The sequence below is a fragment of the Schistocerca cancellata genome, chromosome 4 (genome assembly GCF_023864275.1).
Source record: "Schistocerca cancellata isolate TAMUIC-IGC-003103 chromosome 4, iqSchCanc2.1, whole genome shotgun sequence".
Lineage (NCBI taxonomy): Eukaryota > Metazoa > Arthropoda > Insecta > Orthoptera > Acrididae > Schistocerca > Schistocerca cancellata.
Genome location: NC_064629.1, coordinates 535,314,441 through 535,339,366, shown reverse-complemented (window position 1 = coordinate 535,339,366; position 24,926 = coordinate 535,314,441). Strand labels below are relative to the sequence as shown.

The window sequence follows — 24,926 nt, the reverse complement described above, 5'->3', positions numbered from 1 at the left end:
TCGATAATTTTAATGGTTTACCTAAAACTCAAAGCTTTTCAGTCTTCCACGAAGAATAGCTCGTTGGTACATTAATGTAACTTTTACACTTACCATACAAGCGATCTTCATAAATATTTTACTCTCAAATAGCCATAAAACAGCTGTAACAACGAAAGTACACCTTATGCTATGCTAATGTTTTGGAACATTCATTTTCGTTTGAAGTTTTCTTTTGTTAATAAATTAAATTTGTTACGCTGTCAGAAAAATTGGTGAAGCGAATGAAGAGTACGCTTGAAGACTGAATCTTACAACTATAAGTAATTACGTACATTTGTTTATGTACACGATGTTACGCAATCAGGCAGTGAAGCGAATACACTGCATGCAAGGCCTATTGTAAAACCGCAGGTAGGCTATTTTTATCGAGGAAGTAAAATCTTTAGTTTAGTCCTTCAGATATGTACACAGGGTGGGTCTCGTAAGACGTAATCCCCAATTTAACTGCTGAGTAGTTCCAGATATCGAAACGAGGTTATTCGCAATTGATAGTAGTATGCAGAGGCACACCTAATGTTTTGTATGGACAATGCTCTGAATTATGGTATCAACCGTAATATTGAAATAAGTACGGTTTTTATTAAGTGGAACCGTATACTTTTCATCACTGCGTTCAGTGGCTCTTGGAAAGGCATTTACAGTGGCTTAGCGCTTGTTAATATTTGCGTTGATATCTTTCGCAAGAAGAGTCCGAGAAATGCCCTAAAACTGGAAAGTAATGCGACACCAAAGTCGTCTATTGCGCCAAACAGGAGACTCAGGCCAGGCTCGTAGTTACATGCAGAAAGATGTTCCTACGCAACTAATATAAACCCATTTTCTATACGACATAGGTACAGGGTCAGCCAAAGTTTTTGTGTGTAGAACTATGGCATATGTTAGCTTCTGGCTTATCAGATGGGGCTTAGGAAAACTATTTCAAATGTGTGCACGTTTGCAGTTATTCGTGAAAACAACTACAATCTCTTCAGTCAGACAGTTTTCCATTGCTATTTAAACAACATTTGTTTGTCATTGTCGGTGTAAAAGTAGCGTGTCTGACTTCTCCTCATTGGTGTTTACTGTATGTTCAAATGGCTCTGAGCACTACGGGACTTAACTACTGTGGTCATCAGTCCCCTAGAACATAGAACTACTTAAACCTAACCAACCTAAGGACAGGACACACATCCATGCCCGAGGCAGGATTCGAACCTGCGACCGGAGCGGACGCGCGGCTCCAGACTGTAGCGCCTAGAACCGCTTGGCCACTCAGGCCGGCCTTACTGTATGTCTGCGTGCAAGAAATGTTGAAGCAGACATGACCTGCCGATAAAAAACACAGTTCATGCTAATTCTGCAATGCAGACAAGTAAACAACCGAAAGGCTTCATGCAATGATGTAGCGTGGCATGAGAGTTTTTAAAACGCAGTAACCGATTTCGGCGGACTAGCTTTTCAATTTTAGAATACTTCTCGGATTCTTTTTCGAAGAGTTTCAGCCTCTAAAGTAACATGCATTATATCACTCTACTCGTCTTTCCAAGCGCTTTCGGATGCCGTTGAAAGTACGTAATTCTGTTTTAAGAAATCATGCTTTCTTCAGTATATCGATCGATACAAGAGTTCAGATTCTTTATTACATACCAAAGTACGTGCCCTTAGCGTATTATCACTTGCAGAAAACATCGTTTCGATATCTGGACACGTTCAGGAACTAAAAGGTGTGTTACGTCTTACTTGACTCATCCCGTGTATGTATGCATTCTTAGAGGCCATAATTTGGCAGATAGATAAAAGTAGTTGAAGATGTGTGATTCATAAAGCAGGATAAGTTCCTAAGTATTGAGGCCAACAGCAACGCTCATTGGCCGTAGTCAATCTTAGCCAAAGTGGAGACATTTGGTTTACTGTGAGGACTAATTCTAGAGAAGTAGGCACCTAGCTTTCACAGAGGGAGGATGTTTCTCCGGTTGCTCTGACAGTTTTAGAAAAGTGCTCAGTCATTGTAGTCTAAAGAGGGTACAGACATGAATAACTGAAAATTTCCTTTTTTCATGCAAATCGTAATACTGTGTGGCGGGACCATCCGACCGCCGTGTCATCCTCAGAGGAGGATGCGGATAGGAGGGGCGTGGGGTCGGCACACCGCTCTCCTGGTCGTTATGAGGGTATTCTTGACCGAAGCCGCTACTGATCGGTCGAGTAGCTCCTCAATTGGCATCACGAGGCTGAGTGCACCCCGAAAAATGGCAACAGCGCATGGCGGCCTGGGTGGTCACCCATCCAAGTGCCGACCACGCCCGACAGCGCTTAACTGCAAAAAGGGAATCGGAAACTACGTGGACCTGAAGAAGATGGCAAAAGACAGGAGAGCGTAGAGAACTACCATTTTAAAATCTGCATTTGGGCAAACACAAATGATAAAATATAAACACCGGAAGTAGGACTACTCACATTTTCCTTTGTTCTTGCTTTTAGCAATTTATTGTCCATATCAGGCCTTGCTCTCACAGAATTAATTCTTTCTGCTTGAAATCCATTAAGTTCAAATAGCTTTCTAAGAAATTCCTACCTTTTACTCTCCTGTGCCTTCACTGATTTAGACTGCGTTTCCAGGTGCCGTCGTCTGAAAGCTTCCTTGACTGGAGTATCAGTTAGGACGGCAATAGAAAATAGTGTATAAACGTGCTGCAAGGGAACTGTTCCACCCCATGTTTGGATTAGTTACGAAACTACAGCAGTAGCTTTCAGGCTTTCAAATTATGCAAATGTTCCTAGTAAAGTGAAAAATCTGTTGAAGACGAATATATATTTATCTATTCACAGTTCTAAATGATATGCGCCTAGGAGCTTCGATGTTTGAGTAAAACAATTTACTCTCATTGCACAAAAACACGAATAATTATGTTCTTCATGCTAAGACGTTCACTCAACTGATGCGTCAAATTTGTGAGAGGAGAGACCTCAGTAGATGGTAGTACTAATCTTCCACTGTCGATAACGATCTATCAAAAATGATTCCCGAGAAAAGTGCTCTGCTTAAGCGTGCCCCACACGTAAACGTGGCTCGGTCCCCCCTACATACACGCAAGTTACGATACGTATTTTAAACTTGCGATTTTCCATTCAGTCATACTAGTGTCTAATGCGAAGAGTAACACAGAACAAACTGAGGACATTCCGTTACTATAATTTTTTCAGATGTTTAATGGGATATTTTGGATGTTACGTACCAAATAAATATAAGTTGGTCTGAAGTATTCCAAATATAAGTTGGTTCCCAGATACGATGTTGCCGAAGGATGGTCCACACCGTACACAATTAATGATAACGGTAGAATGAGTAATTATTTCGAGGTAATCCTGCAGTGTATGGGGTTTAGTAACAGAACTAGTGGATTGTCGAATTTAGTATATGTTGAGGTGTTGCCTGCAATATGTCATAGAAGACGAGTGCTTTTTTAAAAATAATTATCACCCTCAGTGCTCAAATACTGCATTGTACTGAATAACGTGAATTATAGTTCATTACTTATTAGCCTGCTGTAACAGTAGCAATGTTTGCAAGTTATTTTAAGTTAATTCTTCCTTTTTATGAACAATACGTCCTCTGAAGTTCTTCGTTAAATAATATTTGTAGCCTCTGAAGTCGTTACCTGAGGTTCTCCTTAGTCGCAGAAAAGTATTGTACTCAAGCACCGTGTATTACTTTGATTAAGAACAAGAAGACTGACGAATTTCCATACACGCGAGTCTCTCAATTCGAATTACAAACTTCCTGGGGCTGTGGAGGGGACTTAGTAGTTACAGTTCTGATAAATAAGCCATGCCCCGAAATCGGTGTAAATTAAGTTTGAAGTTTGGAAAACTTTCAAATATCCCATTTCGCGGTACCTAAACATCGAAAACAATCTGCTCTGACCTGATCGGGAACAGAAAGTGCTACTAATATGCTGTTTTCACATTATGGACTGGTAGTCAGAGGCTCGTATTGTTATCCAATACGCAGGTCGTAATAATGCTTAGAAAGTGTATTTTTATGCAAGCATACACTTTTTAAACGGAACAATGCCTGTTTAAGAGAACAAACTAAAATTAGGGTAAACTAGAATGTCAATGGTGTTTTTTGTAGGATTCTAGTGCGAGTCGTTTACGAAACATCATAAACCGAGCGAGGTGGCGCAGTGGTTAGCACCCTGGACTCGCATTCGGGAGGACGACGGTTCAATCCCGCGTCCAGCCATCCTGATTTAGGTTTTCCGTAATTTCCCTAAATCACTTCAGGCAAATGCCGGGATGGTTCCTTTGAAAGGGCACGGCCGACTTCCTTCCCCATCCTTCCCTAATCCGAGGAGATCGATGGCCTCGCTGCTTGGTCTCTTCCACCAAATCAATCGACCAACCACACACTAAACAACAAAACAAGTGTATACGCTAGTTAGGTGGATTCGCACCAGCAACGAGACAATTCGCCATCACAGATTGTGTTCAAAATGACCACAAGCAGCGGCAATAATCGTTTCCAGTCTGGTATGGAATGACTGCTACACACGTGCTAGTTTTTCAGCGAAGCGGTCCGAGCTGGCTGCAGTAATACGTCGTTTCGTATCATCAGGTGTAGCTGGTGTGTCCTTGTAGACATCGTTTACAGCATTCTCCACAGAAAGGAGTCTACAGGCGTCAAATCCAGGAAACGGGTCAAGATACAGGTCCTCTGCCTCCAATCGAACGATTTGGAAACAATTCGTGAAGATATTCTGTAGTACTTTGTGCACTGTGGGCTGGACAGCCATCATGTTGGTACAACAGGTTTATCCTAGTCTGCAGAGGAAAGTTTTCTAGCATCCTTGGGAGATGGTCTGTTACAAGTTGGGCGTTCAGTATCCCGTCTATGAAATACGGGCTTATGAGCTGATGGTTCACTATTCCACACCACACGTTTACTCACCAATGTCGCTGACGTTCCACTTGACAGAGCCAACGGGGATTGTCAACAGACCAGCAGCGCATGTTCCGACGGTTTACATGGCCATGATTGGTAAACGTGGCTTCATCACTAAACGATATACCTGATACATCTGGAGTCTCAGTGCCCATGTATAGATGTTAACACGTTTCTCCTAATCGTTTCCATACAGCTCTAGATGGAGAGAGATGTGATAGTGATGGAAACTATGTCGACGTAGAATGCGTAGGGCACTTGTCTGACTTATACCACTTCGTAGCGCGACTGCGTGGAAGCTAAGGAGCCGATCAACAGCAGCAGCAGCAGCAAGAACATTAATTTCCCTCTCTTCTGTCGTCACTTGTTTTCTTCTGTTAAATTGACTAGGTGTTCCACTACCACATTCACGTAAATGATTGAAGAGGTTGATAAATATTTGTCGAGATAGTTGACGTCTATTGGGATAACTTGTTGCTTACACTGTACAAGAACGAACTGCATTCGTCTTACTCTCTTCATACACCATGAGCACATCGGCTTTTTCTGCATTCGTAAATCACATCGCCCTCTCAAGACCTACTGATTGGACTGTTACACACAAACTAGCAACTCGCGGCGCACTCAAGGAACACACAAGCACACTGTAAGCAAATATAACAAAATCGTACCTAGGAATGACACAGACAAGTGACTGTGTAAACTTTTGAAGATACCTTATCTCGTAATCGACTCGCACTAGAATAACGCAGCGAACACTACTAACATTCTAATTTACCCTAATTTTAGTTTGTTAGTGTCAATAGGCATTTTTGCATTTGAAAAAGTGTATATTTGCACAAAAAATGCCCTTTGTAAGTAGTGATACAATTTGTTTATTGGCTAACAATACGAGCCCCTGACTACCAATGCATTTTGTGAAACCCACGCATCAATATCGCTTTCCATTTCTGCAATATTTGCGGTGAAAGTTTTAGGTGACTCTCCCGTATACACTATCCACGAAGCCTCGTGCACCACAGTCAACCCCTTTATTTGCGAACATACTTGTTTCTCGCAGTCATTGTTGTAACTGGCCGAAAATGGTATGTGGTGGGCTGAGGTGATCCAGAAAATGTTCTAAGATACATGCATTGTTCAGCTCTACCATTAAGTCAGATCAACGTCACAGTTGAGAATGGTGACAATCTACACCATTTTAAACTGGAAGCTCACTCAGTGTCGCTTTTCTGAATGGTGATTGTTAGCTGCATTAAATCTAATCTTTTGCAAATAATTACACCATCTGATGAAACTACTAACAGTTTTTGCAGAAAAAGTAGCTACATTTCGATAAACATGTCCATACTCGAGATGTTGCTGTAGATATAAAAAAAATTCTGTTCTGTCTATTATCTAATAAAAAGTTTCATAATTTCGTAAAGCAATGTAACTTTGTAGAGCTTTCAAAACACGTTCTCCTTATTAAATTAGGTCACAACTGTAACGTAGAGTAAATAGTAACAAAAATAAATGTAGTTGAACTTGTTTTGTTTGTAACTGAATAAAAATTACAGTAATACTGCACAGGGTGCTTCAGATTTATCGTGCAGACAATTTTTCTTGGAAAGAGCACGTCAGATTTTTTCGGGTAAAATGTATTTGGGACAAACCAATAAGGGCGAATAGAATGGTGAAACGTATATTTCTGGAATTTGTTGGAAAATAGAGAAAGCAAAATCAACTTCAAAATTCAAATGAGAACATGTGTAAAATTATCACTGTTCAAACGAGTTTGAACATCTCATCTCTAAAATGTGATTTCTTGTATTTCACGTCGTTTCTGGGATATAATAAAAAAACTCGACGTGGAGCTGCCGAAACATATTTTACCCAATAAATACCGGGCGCACTGTTTCAGTGCGTATAAGATGCGTATAAGATAAAACTGAAGCATCACGTGTATTATTGACGAAAATGTGATAAATTACAACTCTGTGAGAAAATTATATTTTTAGAACGTAATCTTCCAACAGGTGAAAGAAAATCAGAATACATAGAGCTTGCCATTTAATAAATGTTATATTCCCGACTGGCAGTGCAACTTTTATATAGGAGAAGGTGTTGGACTTTGAGGATAGTGTACCTTGGAAAAGTGATGTTTCCTGATTGGTACTACAATTTAGTGACCGATTTTAGAATCACACGAAGGAATGTGCAGTAGTGGCTTCGATAATCAGTTTCCAGAGTTTCCTACTGTTTTCGTTTTTGTGAGACAGGAAGTTCTGCTTTGTGCAGAATTTCTAAGTATTTTTGCGTCTACACATTTAAGTGCTGCATCATACTCGTATATTAAAGTTATTTGGATGATGATGTTAATTCCTCAGTTTCAGAATTTTTATGTCGAGTAAAGTTTGAGATATATTTGAAACTATTTATATTAATGTGAACAGTTAAGCCATACTTCGTCAGTCACGTACCCTTTTGTATCTTGAAACGGAAGAAAGGCTTCTGCCGTGGAACATGTGATAGTTGCAAAGTTGCAAATGAACTAAGTTTCTTTAGCATCTTACCAACTTTCCAACTTTATCTGTCACAAAATGGAAATTTGAATCAGTTTGCATCACCATCCACTTAAAAATGTATTTAACTTGTAACGGATCATTAGTGTAGTAGAGTAATATTGGAACAGATTATTAAATACAGTATCGACATGATTTTTTCGATAGAAACGGTGTTAAAGTTCGATAGAAATGTGATATATGACCAAAGTTAAACTTCGGAGCATTTTTTCGTATTTGGAAAAACCTTACATTTCTGGAGTAATTTTTGTAATTTCAGAAAAAGGCTGCTACACACGATAGGTGAATGATATCGTTTAAAAATGGAATAATAAAATATATTAAACGTCTCTTACACAGGATAAAGTATGAAACGTTTTCCGTGGCACAACACTTTCTCCTATCGCATGCCGCTAGACGAATAAGATGCAAGTATTTTTGCATCGCCAAGCAAGGAGGAGCACCGCTCACGACACCTTACTTACATTCTACATTATGGGATGGCAAATTCCCGGCTGGACACAATGATTTCTGCTGTAACTACACAAGATATTTTTGTGAAACTGTGTATCACACACTACAAGCAGATAATAACAAATTACACAGCTACATAGGACGTTACATAACGAAGGAAATGATTCGTACAATATTTTTCGCCTCAAGAAACTTATTCACAATCTAATCGTAAGCACGGTCACCCAAACCTGTTTATACCGCTAAGTAGTGAACTTCCTTTTTCATCAGTCCCTTTATGACTGAAGGCCAGACAACAGCATGTGATGTAATTCTGTTAATCTCTTCGCTCTTTTTGTAAATCAAACATCGACTAGGTACTCTCTATCTATATGTAATCAATTGATTTAGGGGGGAGGCTTTATCCACATCATCATCTAAATTATTGTGTATTCAAAGTTGGTCCTGATGTAAAATAAGTCACTTTCGGCTACTATATGCAGGGTAATCACGGGAACTCGTGTAGAGATTCCGATATGGTTTTGTCTAATACACTCCTGGAAATGGAAAAAAGAACACATTGACACCGGTGTGTCAGACCCACCATACTTGCTCCGGACACTGCGAGAGGGCTGTACAAGCAATGATCACGCGCACGGCACAGCGGACACACCAGGAACAGCGGTGTTGGCCGTCGAATGGCGCTAGCTGCGCAGCATTTGTGCACCGCCGCCGTCAGTGTCAGCCAGTTTGCCGTGGCATACGGAGCTCCATCGCAGTCTTTAACACTGGTAGCATGCCGCGACAGCGTGGACGTGAACCGTATGTGCAGTTGACGGACTTTGAGCGAGGGCGTATAGTGGGCATGCGGGAGGCCGGGTGGACGTACCGCCGAATTGCTCAACACGTGGGGCGTGAGGTCTCCACAGTACATCGATGTTGTCGCCAGTGGTCGGCGGAAGGTGCACGTGCCCGTCGACCTGGGACCGGACCGCAGCGACGCACGGATGCACGCCAAGACCGTAGGATCCTACGCAGTGCCGTAGGGGACCGCACCGCCACTTCCCAGCAAATTAGGGACACTGTTGCTCCTGGGGTATCGGCGAGGACCATTCGCAACCGTCTCCATGAAGCTGGGCTACGGTCCCGCACACCGTTAGGCCGTCTTCCGCTCACGCCCCAACATCGTGCAGCCCGCCTCCAGTGGTGTCGCGACAGGCGTGAATGGAGGGACGAATGGAGACGTGTCGTCTTCAGCGATGAGAGTCGCTTCTGCCTTGGTGCCAATGATGGTCGTATCCGTGTTTGGCGCCGTGCAGGTGAGCGCCACAATCAGGACTGCATACGACCGAGGCACACAGGGCCAACACCCGGCATCATGGTGTGGGGAGCGATCTCCTACACTGGCCGTACACCACTGGTGATCGTCGAGGGGACACTGAATAGTGCACGGTACATCCAAACCGTCATCGAACCCATCGTTCTACCATTCCTAGACCGGCAGGGGAACTTGCTGTTCCAACAGGACAATGCACGTCCGCATGTATCCCGTGCCACCCAACGTGCTCTAGAAGGTGTAAGTCAACTACCCTGGCCAGCAAGATCTCCGGATCTGTCCCCCATTGAGCATGTTTGGGACTGGATGAAGCGTCGTCTCACGCGGTCTGCACGTCCAGCACGAACGCTGGTCCAACTGAGGCGCCAGGTGGAAATGGCATGGCAAGCCGTTCCACAGGACTACATCCAGCATCTCTACGATCGTCTCCATGGGCGAATAGCAGCCTGCTTTGCTGCGAAAGGTGGATATACACTGTACTAGTGCCGACATTGTGCATGCTCTGTTGCCTGTGTCTATGTGCCTGTGGTTCTGTCAGTGTGATCATGTGATGTATCTGACCCCAGGAATGTGTCAATAAAGTTTCCCCTTCCTGGGACAATGAATTCACGGTGTTCTTATTTCAATTTCCAGGAGTGTAGATACACTGACTCACGATGCAGATTTTTGTGTATAATTTACAAATAATTCATATAAATTGTCTGAATTATGATTAATTAAATTTCCTCGTCACTGTAAAAACAATTCCTATTCCATCGTCACCTGGAAAACAACCGCCATAACGCGGGAGAGCGGCAGTGATTTGAGAGCTGCGAGCACATTAGAATTGCAAATGACACGGGGGTCTAGCGGTAGAGTGTGTGGCCGGAAATGTTTCCGAATGGAATTCCAGTTGGGCCACTTTCCTTCAGTTTTATTTTTAACCTAGCATTCACCTCTAAATGATCTGGAAACGAAACGTGGTTAGACTACACATAAGTCTGCAGAGGCATTTTTCCCCGGTTGAGATGCAGCTTTGCTTCGTTTATATAATGAAAGTCTTGCAGCACTGCAGGACATGAGTCAACAATCAGCTTTCAGCTTTCCTTGAATAATCAAACATAGATGCGAACATGATTCTTTGCATGGTAGGATGAAAATTCTGTCACAAAGGGTCCGTGACACAAAATTGCGGCAATAAGCCTCAATAATGAACTCGTGCGTACTAAGCTTTACAACAGGAGTGTTGTCACGGCTACACATTTACATTGAGTGTTTTTTTCTTTTTCTTGTTATTTCTTTGCGGCCTTCAGACTTGGTTCAGCCAGCCTCCGACGTATAATATGTTATAAATCTTCGTTACATTTATAAACTTAATTCCTATGGTCGCATATTTTTGTGCATTCAGGGTAATCTCAGGAAGTAGTGATTTTTCTACAGTTTTTATTAACAGAAATATCGATTCACGAGAAAGTTTTGCGTATATCTCTACATGTATAAAAGGAAGTTCCCTGCTCCCTTCTTTTTGTACATTCAGGTTAATCTGAGGAACTGCTGTAAAGATTGGCTCTAAGCACTATGGGACCCAACATCTGAGGTCATCAGTCACCTAGACTTAGAACTACTTAAACCTAACTAACCTAAGGACATCACACACATCCATGCCCGAGGCAGGACTCGAACCTGCGACCGTAGCAGCAGCATGCTTCCAGACTGAAGCGCCTAGAACCGCTGGACCACAGCGGCCAGATTGCTGTAAAGATTGTGTAACGATTTTTATTAATATGTAAGACTGAATTATGAAAAGGGTTAAGTGTATTTTCTTCCTTTCTACGCAAATAAACTGAAGTCACCTGCTCGCTTCTTTTTGTATATTTTCTCTAATCTCAGGAACTACTGTAGAGATTATGATAAGAGTTTTATTAATAGGTAGACTGACTTATGTGGAATATTGGTGTACGTAATTTATAAATATTTCGTAGCAAATTGGCGAAAATAGAAAGAAGTAGTCAATTGCCAGTGTGAAAACGATGGAATCTGGTGGTGAATGGCAGATCTCCTTGGACTCACAGCTCGGAAAGGCACAACTCTACCGTTCATGTAACGACAATATGCGGAATGTGTTCGGCGCTGTGTGCTCAGTGTGCACACGCCTTAATGTGTTCCAGTATTATTTGTTTAGACACTTTTAAATTATAATGGAGACTGGGAAACGAGTCTCCAATGGGCAGAAAGAGATTCAGACATTACAAAGATCATAAAGACGTGAACACAATCTTATTGAATGGGACTCCGAAATTTCTCGCATACGAACACAGAAGATTTAGAAATACTTGTACAGATGATTGATGGAAGCATTTAGAAATATGATGATAATTTCAGAAAACCAGTTTCTGCTTCCCTCAGATTAGCAATGACAATTCATATCATTAATTCAGTGCAAATTCTTCGAGCAATGGGCAGTGAGTTACTCTAATTGGAAGTAACGTAATAAATATGACCAATAACGAGAAGATAACCATCTCATTCTGCGATGCGAAGCTTATAATGTGAAAGAATCAAATATTATAACCAATAATTTCCCTGCAATCGTTTGAGAACAACTGCATTGCGAGAAAAATGTGAATCTAAAATACGTGGTGTTTCATATTTTATGCTACAGTAAAATATTTTCTGAAAAATTAATTCAGCAACTTAGCCTTGCTTAAATACATTTTGTTCTTTCAACAGTGCAGCAGATGATTTGACATTCAGCTTTCTACTTTCCTTCAGTGAAACCTAGACGGAGATAAATTTCTTTGTGTGGCATGGCGAAAAAGTCAGCCAAAACAGTCCATGACAAAGAATTGTGGCAATGAGTCCTAATAACGCAGCACAGCACGTACTAAGCTTCACAACAGGAGCGCTGTAGCACGAGCTGAACATGTAGATCGTGTCAGTTTTTTCTTATCTTTCTTTTATTTGTGCCACCTCTGTTATCCTTCAATACATATTGAATCCTCATACATACATACCCTCATTGTTCCCATACAAAATGTTGTAAACATTATGTGGTTGTAAACATTTTACGTACATTACAATATGCTCTCATCAACGCCGCGAGATTTCACTCCAAACGCCAGTTCTAGATGGAGAACACAACATTCATGCCACTTGTAACCTTCTTGGCGCATGCTGCTCACATCGCTTTAGTTACATGAAAGCGATGATATTCAATTACCTAATATTTTAAACAAAATACGCGACTCCAGACAACTTATCCGGCCATAGATAATTAATGTCATCCATGTGAGGCTAGGTCATTTTGCAAGTACTTCATAAACATAACAGTGATGTCATTACTTACGGTAGAAAGAGCACATGAGTGTTCTCTGTTTACATTAGGACACCAGCCAAATGAGCGGTCAATTTGCATCAGGGTCAAAGGATATGATGGCCATTTTGTTCACAAGTGACATAACTGTTTATGCAATGATGATGGCCAGTTGGCCATTTTGTTTACGTAAGGAAATATGGCAACCATACAGGCTTGAGCTCTTATGGCCAAGCAATAGGATAACACGTGTTTCAATTTCCCGCCGTTTTTAAGTCATCCAGTTGGGCTTGAGAAGTGGGGGAGGAGGTAGGGTTGAGGGGAGAGGGATGATCTTCAATGTAACGTGAATTTGTTTACATAATGAGATCTGGCAACAATGCAGACTGCGCCTGTAGGTGCTCTGCCCCGTTCCCTTGGGGATGCATCGTCATACTGACAGGTATGCTCATACTGCCAAGTTCATTGTAAATTTTTGGTCACTGAAATAAAATCACATAACCTCTCAACTTGTGAAGTTTCATTTTTTTTCCTCCTTCCCTTATGAGTGCTTCAGTTTTTTGTCAGGCAATATACACCAACCACATTCTGTTTAACATTTATTTTGATATTTTATGATGATTTTCGTTTTTGTGGATAATTTTTGAAGTTCCTCAGATTCTTTTTTGAACCACTGAATCATACTGAAAATTGATCTACTGTGTCACTGTACATTGTAATGATCATCATTTCTTTCACAAGAAACTTCGTAATTTTGACGTTGGGCCTGGTTGACCCCGTACACATGATGTCACAAGCCACTATAATAAAAGAAGCCCCCTCGTTTGAAAGTGGGCAGTTACGGGCAGCTCTGTAGGGTGCTCAGTGAGTTAGGCCAGTTACACTACTGGCCATTAAAATTGCTACACCACGAAGATGACGTACTACAGACGCGAAATTTAACCGACAGGAAGAAGATGCTGTGGTATGCAAATGATTAGCTGTGCAGAGCATTCACACAAGGTTGGCGCCGGTGGCGACACCCACAACGTGCTGACATGAGCAAAGTTTCCAACCGATTTCCCGAGCACGGGGTCCCGGGTTCGATTCCCGGCGGGGTCAGGGATTTACACCTGCCTCGAGATGACTGGGTGTTTGTGTTGTCCTCATCATTTCATCATCATCCAGGAAAGTGGCGAAATTGGACTGAGCAAAGATTGGGTAATTGTACGGGCGCTGATAACCACGCAGTTGAGCGCCCCACAAACCAAACATCATCATCACACATCCAACCGATTTCTCATACACAAACAGCAGTTGACCGGCGTTGCCTGGTGAAACGTTATTGTGATGCCTCGTGTAAGGAGGAGAAATGCGTACCATCACGTTTCCGACATTGATAAAGGTCGGATTGTAGCCTATCGCGAATGCGGTTTATCGTATCGCGACATTGCTGTTCGCGTTTGTCGAGATCCAATGACTGTTAGCAGAATATGGAATCGGTGAGTTCAGGAGGGTAATACGGAACGCCGTGCTGGATCCCAACGGCCTCGTGGCCTCGTATCACTAGCAGTCGAGATGACAGGCATCTTATCCGCATGGCTGTGACGGATCGTGCAGCCACGTCTCTATCCCTGAGTCAACAAATGGGAACGTTTGCAAGACAACAACCATCTGCACGAACAGTTCGACGACGTTTGCAGCATAATGGACCATCAGCTCGGAGACCATGGCTGCGGTTACCCTTGACGCTGCATCACAGACAGGAGCGCCTGCGATGGTGTACTCAACGACGAACCTGGGTGCACGAATGGCAAAACGTCATTTTTTCGGATGAATCCACGTTCTGTTTACAGCATCATGATGGTCGCATTCGTGTTTGGCGACATCGCGGTGAACGCACATTGGAAGCGTGTATTCGTCATCGCCATACTGGCGTATCACCCGGCGTGATGGTATGGGGTGCCATTTGTTACACGTCTCGGTCACCTCTTGTTCGCATTGACGGCACTTTGAACGGTGGACGTTACATTTCAGATGTGTTACGATCTGTGGCTCTACCCTTCATTCGCCCCCGCAAAACCCTATATTTCAGCAGGATAATGCACGACCGCATGATGCATGTCCTGTACGGGCCTTTCTGGATACAGAAAATGTTCGACTGCTGCCCTGGCCAGCACATTCTTCAGATATCTCACCAACTGAAAACGTCTGAAATGGTGGCCGAGCAACTGGCTCGTCACAATACCCCAGTCACTACTCTTGATGAACTGTGGTATCGTGTTGAAGATGCATGGGCAGCCATCCAAACTCTGTTTGACTCAGTGCGCAGGCGTATCAAGGCCGTTATTACGGCCAGAGGTGGTTGTTCTGGGTACTGATTTCTCAGGATCTATGCACCCAAATTGTGTGAAAATGTAATCACATGTCAGTTCTAGTATAATGTATCTGTCCATTGAATACCAGTTTATCACCTGCATTTCTTCTTGGTGTAGCGATTTTAATGGCCAGTAGTGTACTAGCACAGTGAGGTAGCAACAGCTTCAGATGATACTGTGCGTCTTTAATTTTATCAGTCGATATGATATATGAAGAGTTTCTCCATTTACAGCATATTTTCTTTCCCATTAAATACACAAGATTTAGTAAAATATTTATGCGCTGTGTGTGCCAGATAGTATATCTGGATTTCCCATGAGAGTGACGTTCATGAGGATGTTGGGCAACAGAGGATCGATAGCAAGTGGATCTGGCCAGCGGCTGCTCACATCATACGAATAATGCTATGTCATGTGGCACGTTACAGAGGCGCTATACAACTGATTCTGTGGTTCGAGGTCAGTCGCATTGGCAGCAGCCTCTCCTCCATGTGGTTCTCTATGGATCCGAATGGTGATGTCAGTGACTTCTTTCCGGAGGATACAGTGGGAGGAACTTTTATTTCCTCTCTGCTATCACAGTGGCCTATTTCCAGCAGCAAATATTTAAATCCCCTGAAGCCCAAGCCCATTTTGTCTGTGATCTTCTCCTTGACAGATACTCCACGTATACGTTGAAGTACTACAGACTGGAAGTTAATAATTATAGACGTAGGAGTTCCTCAGTGGTCAGTGGTACCGAGCGAGGTTTCGTATTCAGGAGATGTGAGGCTCAAATCATCGTCCAGTCACTCAAATTTAATTTCCGTGATTTTTATGAAACTCTTCAGGTGGGTACCGGGATAGTTGCTCAAGAAAAAAAAAAAAAGAAAAAAAAAGGTTGCAAATATTTTCCCAACCTTGTGTAATAAGAGCATGCGCTCTTTATCTACCGACGTCGACATCAATTGAAAGGTATTTCTGATCTTCAGTTGGATCCGTAACTGACTGACGAGAAATCTTTATATAAGAGTAAACTTGACGAGAAATCTTTATGTAAGATTAACTACTACCTCCATGAAAGGTGAGAGTGGATTGAGCAGAACTCTACTGTAACAATTTTGTTTCTAGCAAACGTACAGCCTTTCTTATGCTTCAGAAGTTTTCTCTTATTAATGCTTCTAATTCTAAAGTTCTTACGTTTTTTAAAATCCGTTTTTAATGTTGTTGTCAATGGTATTACAAGTCTACCAACCTCTATTTCTCATGTTTTGTCTCCTTTCACCACTCTTTGATTTAATTTTCAGTTATCGTCTTGATTTCACTTAAAAGTATATTTAAACATATCCCTGTATCACTATTTCTTGCTTTGTTTCCTCTATCCGCAGTGCTTACAATTTTTATATCTCTTTTTTCCCGTCGTGCAGAAATCCCGTCTGTTCCGTCCTTTAATGTATTCCATTGTTCCCCTCCAGGCTTATCTTCGGCACTTACTGACCTTCAGCTGAATTTTTCGTAAACTTTTAACTAATATAATTAATTATTTTACTAGAATCTCGTTTTTTTGCCATGTCTTCTTCTTATTCATAGACTCACAGGAAGGCTAAACTGTTACCACATTTAATCTCAAATGATGTCTTCATTTGAGTGAATTTGTCGTTACAGTAACATTTGTTTTTAAATCTGTCTAAATTTGTGGCCTAGTGGTTTACAAGTAACGTCTCAATATAAGTTTCAACAGCTCCCTGGCTGAATTGCTTGACGGTGAAATAATATTTTTTTCACGTTATGAGACTTTCAATTCTGACAATGGCAAGTTACGTCGTGGTTAAGATTTCGGCTTGAACTGTGCGCAACGTTAACAAGCTGAGAGACGATTAGGACATATTACCTCTAACAACTACATTTAGTTATAAATTCAGACCAGCCGTAGAATTGACGACTGATGTACGTTAATCTACCTGTTCTCTCCCTGAGACTCTTTATCTAATGCTTCTCTTGCTTGCTTCTACTGTTAGAAATTCTAAAAAAAAAAAAACAAAAAAAACGCACATACAAATTTGGTTAAAGTGTTTGAAGATCTTGATAAAGATTATCTCTTTCATTCTTTACCGAACAGTAAATTTTCTGTTAATCCTACTCTCTACTAAGGTATTTCACATTCACATTACAATGCATTTATGAAATTTTGATGTGTTGTATACTCTTATAAACTTTCCTAAATTATTGTCGCTCTGATTAGATGTTTTTTTTAATGTCTGACGTCAAAGAGAGAAAATAAATCGGTAAGATGTTTCATGGTGTAGGCCTATTTTTGGTTGTGATACACGTAATCCTATCGATGTGCTTATGACAGAGATTGATACATTTTTCTGTCTTTTATGTTTTTAACGAGTTGAAGTGAGTGATGATAGCTGGTCGCTAACTTTACCATATTTTTATTTTAATTCGCTTTCCTTGTTCATATCGAGCTTCAACTTTTTCCTCTCGCTCTCTGTACACATTATAATTTTCTCGACATCTACGAATTTTAAACAGTCCTTATTCTAGCTGTTGAGGGCAAGTGTTTCACTCCCGGTAGTTGAACCCAATAAAGCTCTAACATAGACATCTAGCTGACGTCCACAATATCATGGGAAAATGTTGTGATTGAGTGAAGAAATCGCGAAAGCAAACTACCATGTTTTTTTGAGAATATATTTTACAACATTAGAGAAATGACTTCATATTGTACGCTGTTTACTTATGTTACTGATCGTTACAGAAGAATCTACGTTTAAAACTTCGCAGATTCGTCTGCTATAGCACACTGTATCTTAGGATACCGGAATAGTATACAAGCAACATCGGTTCCTTACTGAGTTCTTGTGTTACAAATTCTTATCGTCTTTGATATTTTAATACGGAATGCTTTCGCTGAAACTGATGTTAATGGGCATACAGATTGAAATACGCAATTTCAGCGGGAAAAGGTAATCTCCTCTTCGATGAACGCGCCGAGCGTTTCCGCTGAGTCGTCTTTCTCGGTCAAGAACAGCAGGTAACTCCTGCAGCACGTGACCTTCTCGTTTCACGGCAGACGCTCACCCGAGGTTATTGCCTGCTTCACAGCAAGAGAAAAACTTGCGCCATGGTGCTGGTCGGAGTAGTGACCCAGGCGAATTCTTGTAGAGCTGGCAATGAGACCAAGGAGAGCCTTTCAGGAAACCGGAGCTATGCGGAAAGGCGCTGCGACCAAGGCCAGCCCGTGCAGGGTGTGCTGGTCCACACCTCACGAAAGCCCAACTCCGTCCACTTGAAAGGCACATAACCAGTGAACGTGCACCTGTAATTTAACCGAGCAGTGAAGCCATCTACTCCTTTATGAATAAAGGATTCACATCGGTATGAGAAACACTGCAATTCCGTCGCAGAGAGGATTATTTTAGCACAGGTTAGACGAAAAAAAACGACTACATTCAAGAACTATGAATCTAGTTGTACCTGACAGGTTTCACACAGATGAAATTATTTGCAAGTTTCTAACGTCAGTTGAAAAAGCGAAAATGTGTTTCAGGAAAAGTTAAATACAGCAGTTATCTGTTTGAAGGTTAAATTGAATATCACAGTGTTACACTAGGCACTCTACTGGCGACTGCAGGTATGGTTTGCATTCTGTCGATTTAGGAACTGTCTTGCAGGGAGACAGTCACAGGTATACCATAGCTTAAAGTTGAGTACGAATAACGGCCTAACTTTCCACGCACACAAAGCATTGCATGAAATGAATCGAAAATAAATCTATGGAATGAAGTGTTGTCGAATACTGAACACTCAGATTTTTAAAATGAGTTTTACCAACTGAACGACTTATAATTTGCAAGATGTTGTTGAGACTATGGAGGGCAGCTTTCGTGATTAAATTGAATATCTAGTACTGTGATGTAAAAATTACGGAAACTTATGAATCTTACCTCTCGAGCTCATCTCCAAGGCGCTTCGACTTGTCGGTTTCCAACGGCTCACGTAAATCCTCTTCGGTAAGAGATTCCTTGTAGCTTTTCCACGCAAGGTTTCTCATCCACCTGCGAAATAAATTTGTTTTCGTTATTTTAAATTTCTTCAGGACTAAGGTTTAGAGCTTACCCAAGCGTTTTGTGAGTCACGTAGGATATCATTGGTGTCAGTCCTGACTTAGTTAACAACATAGGTGAAACGTTTTTATCCAAATATGTACCTAAGGACATCGCACACATCCTGCCTCAGCAGCGAGATACACTTGTGACAATTGCGGCAAGAGATGCCGTGCTGCCATTGCCTTGACAAGTCATATGAAAAAATGCAACCCATAAACACACAGATACTGCAACAGTCATCTACCAGATGTCGTGGCCAATATATATATATATATATATATCAAACTAATTCTCAGACATCAAAAAATTTACAATAAAAAACTAGTTTGTACCTTTGTAGATTTTAGAAAGGCTTATGACTCAGTGGATCGTGAATCTCTTTTCCAAATTGTGAAAGAACAAGGCCTGGATCCTAAAACCACGGCAATTATCAGAGACACGCACGCTAACTGGTACAAAATCAAAAGTAAAGTTCAGAGGAGAAATTTCAGAATCCTTTGAAATAAAAACAGGCGTGAGGCAAGGTGATGGACTCTCTCCGTTGCTATTTAACTGCGTTCTAGAAAAAGTAATACAAGAGTGGCGCGAACGAAAATTGGAGTTCAAAATTGACCAACCAGTGAAATTAGGACGAACAAATATTCGAATAGACTGTCTGGCCTTTGCAGACGACTTGGTTATTCTAACGCAGGACATCCAAATTGCTCAGAAACAAATAGAAATTCTTAAAGAAACAGCAGAAAGAGTAGGTCTCCAAATCTCATTTGAAAAAACACAGTATATGACTAGCAACAAACTGGCACCCAAACTTTTGGAAACTAAGTATGGAAAAATCAAAAGAGTTTCGCAATTCAAATATTTAGGTGAAACAATCTCAGAGACTGGTCTAGAAAAAATTGGAAATGAAATTCGTTGTCAAAAGATGGAGACAGCTTTTAGACTTACAAAAGACATCTACAACAAAAAATGTCTCTCGAGGTACTCTAAATTGAGACATTACAACACGGTCATAAAACCAGAGTGCCTTTATGCGGCTGAAACGCTAATTTTAAACAGAAAAAAGGACATTCAAGAAATCCAAAAAAGAGAAAGAAAAGTAATCAGAAAAATTCTAGGTCCAAAATATACTGAAGAAGGAACATACAGGCTAAGAGCAAATAGTGAAATTCAACAATACACCAGCATATATTCGGATATGAAAAAACGCAGATTAAAATTTTATGGGCATATTAAAAGAATGGATGCTACCAGACTAACTAAACATGTAGTGGAATTCTACGAAAATCGAAGTAAAGCTAAATTTGAGACAATAAAATGGATTGCTGCTATAAAAGAGGACATGAAAGAGGCAGATATAAAACAAGATGAAATTCAAGACAGAAAATTATTTAGGCAAAAAATTCATGACTGGGTAGTTGGTCAAGCTGAAAAACCAAAGAAAACTGGAACCACATGGTCTGATGAAAGGAAAAGAGCTCATTCCGAGAGAATGAAAACAATTTGGGCAGAGAGAAAGTCTAAAAGAAAATAACTGAATGCCCCGTGATTGTACTTCGCGTGGTCCAGTAGGGCCCAAACGTGAATAATATATATATATATATATATATATATATATATATATATATATATATATATATATATATACACATATATATATATATATATACATATATGTATTGTTATCATTTTATTATATATGTCAATATCTAGTTTTTATACGACACATATGGTCAGATTTACGTAAGTGGAAGCTATAGGTGTACGAACAACATTAGCGTACATATGAGTTGCTGAAATTGTAAGTTACGAGTACAGGGCACATGAGCAGTGGGTAATAAGCACACAACGAACGACAGCTATTTTTACATTTCTAACTTAATACAACAACTGACATTATTGTTCTATCGGTTGACTACACAATAAAATAGTTCAAATGGCTCTGAGCACTATCGGACTTAACATCTGTGGTCATCAGTCCCCTAGAACTTAGAACTACTGAAACCTAACTAACCTAAGGACATTACACACATCCACGCCCGAGGCAGGATTCGAACCTGCGACCGTAGCGGTCACGCGGTTCCAGACTGAAGCGCCTAGAACCGCACGGCCACACCGGCCGGCATGACTACACAACCGAAACAGGATGATATAATCCTGCAACTGTCTACATTGTCTGCCTTTGTTTTTTTTCAGCAACAGTTTTCGCAAAATAAAACAAATTAAAAATAAGACAATTCACAAAGTTAAATGTCGAATGTGCTGGAACTTAGTCATAGAATAAATAGGTGACAATGCATAACTTAAAGGTGGAAATTTAGTTTCAGACAGGGAATTAGTGTTCTAACTGTAAATACAGGTAACGCTGAGACAGATTTTATTTCCCCAGGAAAAAAAAAAAAAAAAACAAAACAAAAAGAAAACGCAGCATAAAGCTACTGGTCAAGCTGGTGCCTACCAGCTTCATAGTGCGTAAATGTAATTCTTTTTTAAAAAAGCTGCTCTCATACGCCGGCCGGGGTGGCCGAGCGGTTCTAGGCGCTACAGTCTGGAAGCGCGAGACCACTACGGTCGCAGGTTCAAATCCTACCTCGGGCATGGATGTGTGTGATGTCCTCAGGTTAGTTAGGTTTAAGTAGTTCTATGTTCTAGGGGGCTGATGACCTCAGAAGTTAAGTCCCATAGTGCTCAGAGCCATTTGAACCACACGGATGCTGTCTGCTGTTGACTTACACAACACATAATTTCCACTTGAAGTTGTGGCATACCAGCTCAATGCACCATGAAAAAATAAAAATCAGTCTTATTGAGTTTCTTTTTCTGCCCAAGAGATCACACTCTAAAGTGATCTACAAATATAGAATATAATAAAAACTTTCTCTTTACATTTGTTTGAAGCGCAAGTGGAAAGAGTGATCTTTTTGTGTTGATGCAGATTACAGCGGTCAAAAATTCTGCCAGGAAATATTCCTCTGAGACTGCCAATGAAGAAGCTGAAATAATCCCTTTTCATAAAAATTATTATTCTCTGTCAGATTCAAAATATTACAAAAAGGTATTTACAAGTACGTTTTTCTTGAATGGTTTATATTTTCAGCGGGAAATTTCAGTGGAGAGACATTTTCCTTGTGAAGAATAAATTGTGTTGCATATGGAAGATGATACTTCAGTATTCGCAACAACAGCCGCAACTCAATCACAACACAACACAATCAACGTCAAAAACATATCCTTGTTAAACGAAATAAGAAATTAAAAGAACGAGGCAGCCCCATAGTAATACTTGCGGCTTACGAAACGGGGTAGAAAGTACGGTTTGTTATTCTAACTAGCATCGCGAACTTTTCTACGTTTGCCAGAAGGATACTGCGTAACATTTAATGGTCTCGCCAAGTTCTCAACAACCTACGGCTATTGTGAAACACCAACGTCGTTTTCTTGGAAAGGACAAAGGCAGCAAAGACAGACATGGGTTACGAGAGTACGGCCTCGAATAATCGACCCCATATATTCCGATAACTTCTGTAGGTATCTTATCACAGTAACTTCGCGCAGAAGAAATTAAATTACCATCACAGAAATAAACAATACATTTTTACCTCAGTTTATGAATGACATATATAGCTTTTAAGCATCGAAAAACGCGTTCAGTAACGTATCGAGTCTATGATAGCGTGTTTTGGCTTCACACAGACATGGCATGATACCAAAAAGATTTATTAGATGTTACGTTGAGAAACGTTACTTAATAACCTAAGTAACGTGCCATGTTCATTTGAGGAATGGTTTTATTTATACAGTTTTTAAAACTTTTTATGTTTATTCAAACAGATAAATTGGTTTTCGTCGGCTTAACGTCAACAGAAATACGTTCGAAGTTAATGTAGCTTTATAAAGAGTTTGCTGTTTCATTTTCTACCGTTTATAAATGATTGACTGAATTCAAACGTGCTGTATTTCTCTTGAAGAGAGCCCACTCGGAAAACGGCAACCACGGATGAATACACTGAGAAATACGATATTTGAAGTTTGCCGATTAGGAAACACCTGACGCTATGGGTGTATGTGAAAAACCAGCATGGTACATTTTGTATAAAAATGTAACATTAGGACAGGTTTGTAGAATGTAGGTGACGCACTTTCTGAATAGTAGCCAAAAGCAAATGCAATTTGTTTAGTAAATGATTCTGTTCATACGATCTGGTCGAAAACGATTTTAATTCAATGAAGATATTATGATAGCTCAACTGGGTATTTTGCAATCACTGTGGAATGGCACTTCAGGGATGCAATCTGCTCACTGAAAAAAATATTGAGCAAACTTCATTGCTCTGAAAGAGGCCTCCGTCGAAAAAAGTTCATGATCAATCTAAGGAACAGTATCTTCCACCGACAGACATCTCTGCTCGGAGGACGAAAACAGCACCTGATTGCCTGCAAGTAGCAGAGAGCCGGCATCGAGTTCTGCTACAGCACAGAGTGTTAAATTTGCACCTACAGTCGAAGCAGCGTATACTCGGCAGAGAGTAAAATAATTCAGTCTCCACCCCATAGGTTTTCCAGATCGTTCCTATAGGATACTGGTATAGTGGTTAACAAACAATGTGGCTGACAAAGTCCCCATCCTCTGTTCATTATTAATAATGCAGATTTAATATTATACAAATTCACAACATTATTATTAATTTTTATTCTTAAGCCACAGTTAATAATATTAGCTATTATTGATATTACTCATTAATTAAAAGTTTTTTATATTAAGTTCATGTAGAAATATTATCCTCTTTCGCACTGGAAATAGTAACATTATAAACTACTATATTAGTGTTTCAAGGAGAACACAGCTGATTTATGCAACACTACAATGCTACGGATTTTTTAAAAATAGTGTACACATTTTCACCATCTACTCGTAAAGCGTAACGTGCAGTGCGCTAGCACGTGAAGCAAGGCGGTGTGTCTTTTCTACCGGGGCTCGCTGAGCGTATTAACCCCCGAGTCTCTAGTACGACGAACCAGGTAGGATGCGATTTCCTCCCGGTTTACCACAGCTGTCTTGGCGACCACGTCCGAAGCTCTGTTTCGCAAGCACATCACTTGAAGAATTAGACAAAGAAAACACAGCGAACACAGTGTGCAGGATTCGCAGACTGATTGGGCACACACACGCTCTTCAGTACTCGGTTAAATATCACGATATCTGGCAAAAAAAAAGAGCTTGCTACGTCAGAGACAAAGAGTGGGATCAGTGGTATCACAGAACGAGGTGTGAAGAACAAGCGAACACTCCAAAGACAGCCACTGAACTGCAAACGGATATAAACTCAACTTAATTTTTAGAATGCTTCTGGTAACGTCCAGGTAAATGTCTCAGTGTACACAACACAGTGATATGCTTCCGTTTGCCACAGCATGAGGTAAGGCGTGCGATTTTCCGCGATCTTCGGTCTTCCTTTACGGCAGTGAGTTGCACCTGACTTACCAGAAGAAGAGCTTGGAGACGTGCCCGGCAGACGCCTTGGGGCTGGGCCCGGGGAACGGCTTGGCGGCGTTCATCGCGTGTGGTCAGCGCGCCCGCCGCGACGCTTACTATGCCAGCAGCCAGCAGCCGGTCGGCCCCTCGCTGACGGACCGTAGCCTTGAAAACGCTTTCGCTGTAAAATCCACGAGCGCGTCGCCCAGACCTGTTGCGTGCGCGAGGGACGGCTTTGCTCTTGCAGGGAGGGGCGCCGCGGGCCGCGCTCGCTGCACTGCCGTTGCTCACGAGCCGTGTTTGGCGTTGAGCCTAGTTCGTGACGAGCCGTCTCGCTTGAGACAACCTACTCCGAAGACGTTCTCTCGCTTGCCTCTATCTGTTATTACATATTGTGTTTCAAGATGAAACAGGCATA

General features: G+C 41.1%; 1 protein-coding gene across 3 annotated transcripts in view; it reads right to left on the bottom strand.

Moving 5' to 3' along the window:
* LOC126183603 (ATP-binding cassette sub-family C member 4-like) overlaps window positions 1–24,671 on the bottom strand; it is a 267,542-nt gene extending 242,871 nt beyond the window's left edge. For all 3 annotated transcript variants that reach the window (XM_049925712.1, XM_049925713.1, XM_049925714.1), the window contains exons 1-2: window positions 24,518–24,671; window positions 18,877–18,987 (exon numbers count right to left, since the gene is read on the bottom strand). In XM_049925712.1, the coding sequence (XP_049781669.1) occupies window positions 18,877–18,987; window positions 24,518–24,591 (185 nt within the window). In that variant the 5' untranslated portion in view covers window positions 24,592–24,671. The remainder of the gene's footprint in view (window positions 1–18,876; window positions 18,988–24,517) is intronic.
* Window positions 24,672–24,926: the final 255 nt, after the last annotated feature.